This window comes from Nematolebias whitei, chromosome 6 (assembly GCF_014905685.2).
Source record: "Nematolebias whitei isolate Nwh7 chromosome 6, NemWhi1, whole genome shotgun sequence".
NCBI classification, from domain to species: Eukaryota; Metazoa; Chordata; class Actinopteri; order Cyprinodontiformes; family Rivulidae; genus Nematolebias; species Nematolebias whitei.
In genome coordinates, this window is record NC_056503.1 from 34,575,259 (window position 1) to 34,580,190 (window position 4,932).

General features: G+C 43.5%; 1 protein-coding gene across 1 annotated transcript in view; it reads left to right on the forward strand.

Annotated features, from left to right (window-relative positions):
• The first annotated feature begins 4,742 nt into the window (after positions 1-4,742).
• The window catches only part of LOC119410917 (extracellular calcium-sensing receptor-like), a 27,417-nt gene continuing 27,227 nt past the window's right edge, over positions 4,743-4,932 (forward strand). Inside the window, 1 exon segment of the mRNA XM_037677839.1 lies at positions 4,743-4,819. Within this exon segment, the coding sequence (XP_037533767.1) occupies positions 4,743-4,819 (77 nt within the window).

The following is a 4,932-nucleotide window of genomic DNA, read 5'->3' on the forward strand; positions in this document are numbered from 1 at the left end:
CCTGGAAAGTTTACTGTGGCTGTGGAGATATTTGCCATTCTGGCCTCCAGTTTTGGACTGATACTGTGTATATTTGCTCCAAAGTGTTTCATCATATTGTTTCAGTCAGAGAAGAACACCAAGAAACACTTAATGAACAAAAATCAAATATAAAGTCAGAAACCAGGATAATGAATTTTGACACAATGACAACTACAACACATTTCAAAATTCTCATATTGTTGCAGACATTCTATATTCATAAATTTTAATAAGGAAATTATAAGCACTATATTTTGATTATGTTCATGTTTCACTTAATTGTTATTCCATAGTGCAATATTTCTTTTGTTAGTATCACTTACTTTTTTGTAATGTAAAAACTATTTTAACATTGCCCAGAGTTGGATTCCTCATTGTTGTATTTTAGTTTCAAACTTTGATTTAAATAAAAACATAAACAAAATGTGTAAACATAAGATTGAACCGTGGCAGAACAAAAGACTTGAGACGTGAGACGTGGAAAGTGGGGTGAACCTTAAGTGAGCGGGTAGCTGGAGGTGGACGGCTACAGGGTTGATGATCTTAGAAATGATGAAGGGGTCCATGAACCGGGGTGCCAGCTTACGAGATTCCACTTGTAGCGGAGGTCTCTGGTGGAGAGCCAGACCTTGTGGCCCACCTGGTATGTGGGTTGAGTCGACCAATGCTTGTTTGCCCCCCTAGCATAGGTGGTGTTGGAAGTGAGGAGGGCTCTCCTGGCCCTTCTCCAGATGCGTTGGCACCTCATGATGGCATGGTGGGCTGTACGGATCTGTGCTTCTCTCCCCTGAACAGAGAATAAAGGTGGTTGAAAGCCCAAAACAACATGAAATGGATTACACACCTGAGAAGATAGTAGAGCATTGATGGCATGCTCAACCTAGGGAGGTTGGTTGATCATTTACTGGGGTCTCCTTCACAAAGCAGGTGTAACTTGGTCTCCTCCTCCTGGTTAGCTCTCTCTGATTGACCTTCTGTATGAGGGTGAAAGCCTGAGGAGAGACTAATGGTGATGCCCAGAAGTCTACAAAACTCCTTCCAGAATTTTGAAATGAATTTAGGCCCCCTATCAGAAACAATGTCACTAGGTAGACCAAGTAGTCTAAAAATCTCCTTGGCCATGATGTCACAAAGTTCCTTAGCAGAAGGTAACTTGAGGAGAGGGACGAGGTGAACCATTTTTGAAAAGCGGTCCATGACCGTGAGGATAACAGTGTTACCTGAAGAAGATGGAAGACCAGTGATAAAGTCCATCAATATGTGGGACCATGGGTAAGATGGGACAGGCAGATAATGAAGAAGACCTGCTGGTGGATGATGAGAGGACTTGGCCTGATTACATGAATGGCAGGAGTTTACAAAATGTTTGACATCTTTAGTTAGGTTCGCCCACCAAAACTGTGACTTAACCACACCGAGGATCTTAGTAATTTCAGGATGATAGAACATGTGCGAGTTGTGGAAGAGCTCGGGTACCTCTTTTATCTTGCTGTTGGGAACAAACACACGGTTCTTAGGGCAGTTGGATGGAGAAGGTCGGACCCTATTAGCCTGTTTTAAGTCCAACTCCAGCTGGGTCTTGGATAGATGTATTTTATATGGCACAACGAACTCTACTTCAGTCTTGGGGGTCCCATTCTCCTCAGAAATGTAAGACAGGGTGTGGGGCTTTGTGTTCTTTGTTCCAGGTCTGTAAGACAATACAAAGTCAAAACGACAAAAGAATAGGGCCCACCTGGCATGTCTGGGGTTCAGTTGTCTTGTGGTACAGAGGTACTCGAGGTTCTTATGGTCTGTCCACACTTGGAAGGATTCTTACCATACCATACCATTTTATTTATAGAGTACTTAAAACAGCGACAAGGCCAACCAAAGTGCTGTACAGACAGAAAAACAGGCAACACACAAAGCAATATACGAAATGAGGTAAATCAGAATATAGACATAAAAACGATGCAGATAATAAATATGACGACTAACCAGTGTGGAGCATACAGGTTCAAAACACATATCTGGTGTTGAAAGCTACTTAATAGATGTGGGTTTTTAAATGGGACTTGAAAACTGAGAGGGAGGGGGCCTGTCTAACAAGCAGAGGCAACTCATTCCAAAGTCTTGGGCATGCCTGGAGAACATGTGATCTGACGCTCACCACCCCCCTCCCTGAGGAATTTCCAACTGATAACCAGATGAAACCAGCTGAATAAACTTGTGTCATCATTTCAGGACTCTTGGATTCTCATAGATGCTATTCTTGGCCATTCCTCGACATCCCTCGAGAATGTTTATGGATCTCACCGGAGGACTTTGGCTGACTATTACATCCCTATCAGAACTCTTACAGTGACGTCGGGAGCATCTATGAACATTGCTGACCGCTTTCGTCTCCCCCGTCTACAGAATGTCTATGTCAATAAGTGCTTGTTTGTGCGAGGTGTTTTTTTTAATATTAGAGGGTTTTTTTCCTCAGGCAAGAAAACAAAAGTCTGATAGGATTTGTGTTTGCCTCTAATTCCTACATGTGTCCAGTTAACCACTGTTTTTGTCTGTCCAAACAGGTCTCACTTATAAATGAGTCTTTGAGGCTCAATGTGATTTATCTGTTTAAATAAAGGTTGAATGGAAAAAAAAGCCTTCTGTAGTCAATACAAGCCCTGAGAGATCTATCTTTCTTGCCAACAAAGAAAAACCCCACCCCAGCAGGGGACATTGAAGTTCTAATGATACTAGCCTGGAGAGACTCCTTGATATAGTTTTGCATATTGTCATGTTCAGGACCTGATAATGAATACAAGCCACCCTTAGGTGGAGCAGTACCAAGAATGAGGTCTATGGCACAATTATAGGGTCTGTGAGGGGGAAGAGGGTTTGCTTTAATCGTATTAAATACCTCTTTAAGGTCATGGTACACAGCTGGGACCTTAGAGAGGCCTGGATAAGTCACCTTGACATCTGTAGGGCTTATTTAAGGTAAAACAGCATCAAATAGATAGGTTGTGAGACAGTCATAAAGCCCAACCAACTATCTCCTTACCCCTCCAGTTGATACATGGTTATGCTTGTTCAGCCAGGAAGAGCCAAGAACAACCGGAAGCTGAGGAGAGTTGATTACAATAAATTGTATTGTCTCCTTGTGATTACCTCCAAGTAACAGGGTGACGGCTCTGGTTTCAAGGTCTGAGTTATTTAGAGAGTGTCTATCCAAAGTGAGGACCTTATGAGTCTTGGAAGATTGGGTTAATTCAATACCCACTGATAGAGCAAACTGGTGGTCAATGAACTCCATGTGTGCCCCAGAGTCTATGAAAGTGTCACAGAAATAAGTCATTGATCGGCTATTAGAATTTCAGAAGGCACAGTGAAAGGGGAGGAGGTTCTGGGATTTCTGATCGGACTCAGCAGATGCCTCCTCTTCCCTGCTGAGTCTGGCCTTTTAAATGGACATTGCCCAATAGTGTGATTACTCTCTCCACAATAAAAACATTACATTTTCTTCTCCTTTCTTTTTCTTTTGGGTTGAGTTGGCTCCTTCCCAGCTGCATGGGTTCATCTAACTGATGGATATTGGGAGTAGGAGTGACATATGTATTAGTAGAAAAGGTTTCTGACTCACCAAAAGGTCTGGAAGGATTCCCCGGCTTATTACCCTTCTTCCAATCTCTCTCCCACAGACGTAGGTCGATACGGGTTGTCAGGTCTTCCAAGCTCTGGAGGGACTACAGGTAATCATTGGCTGCCAGTGTGTCCTTTATGTTGGCATTTAAACCTTGAAAAAAAAGCCATCAATTGAAGCCTACTCGTCCCAGCAGCTGTCGGCTGCAATGGCATGAAATTCAATAATATACTCAGTTACTTGTGTATTGCCTTGTTTCACTGAAAACAATTTTTGTGCATCCTCTCTTTCTCAGGCAGGATATGATCAAACACTCTTCACAGTACTTTGGAGAAGGCTGAAAAGCTGTAGCAACACATAGCATCTCTATTCCACTCTGACGTGCCCCATGAATTTACTTTACCTGCCAGGAGTGAGATGACGTAAGCCACTCGAGCCCGCTCAGAGGGGAAGTAAGATGGCTGCAGCTGAAAATGGATCTCACACTGCCTGAGAAAAGGTTGGCACTGATCAGGCTTTCCTCTAAACAACTCTGGAGAAGACCAACGAGGTTCATTATAAATTGCAGGCAAATGATGAGAAGATGCATGAGCACTGGCTGTGTGAACTGAGTCCTGAATAGAGGATTGTTGTGACATGGATTTAAGCATGAACATTACTTCCTCCAAATTAGATTCTAGTTTCACTATGGCCCCCTTGACACCAGAGTGCCAATCTTGGATTGGTGCTCGATCCACTTCTTGGCCAGATTCTACTGACAAGAACCGGGTTTGGATCAGCAAAACAACACCAAGGCCAAGAGTGGTTTAACAGTTTTATTGTGAATGGGAAAATCTCTGGTGGAAGACTGGGTCCTGGGCCGGGTCCAATCTTCTGTCTTTGTGTTGAGGCTGAAGCTTTAGTAGTGCTGAAGCCAGTGACATCACTCCTGTAGAGTGAGCTGCTGCAGTGGAGCAGATTAAAGGACTTGAGGTCCAGAACAGGGAGATCCAGAATCGTGGTCCTTGAGTCATTGCAGGGGTCAAGCACGCTAAAGCAGAGAGCCAAAAACAGAGCCGAATTGTGATCCCAAGGTGTAGTCAAATGGGAAGGCACAGAGTTAGAAACTATGGGCAGACAGACAGACAAATCCAAGAGGATTCAGGCAAGGCAAGGAGTCAGAAACAGGCAAGGAGTCGTGGCAAGGCAAGAGACAAGATCAGGTATGCTGGATTTCTACTTCTGTATTAGTTTTGAGAATCTGGCACCGACAGTGAATGCAGGGAGCTTAAGTAGGGCAGAGAACAGGTGTAGAGCAT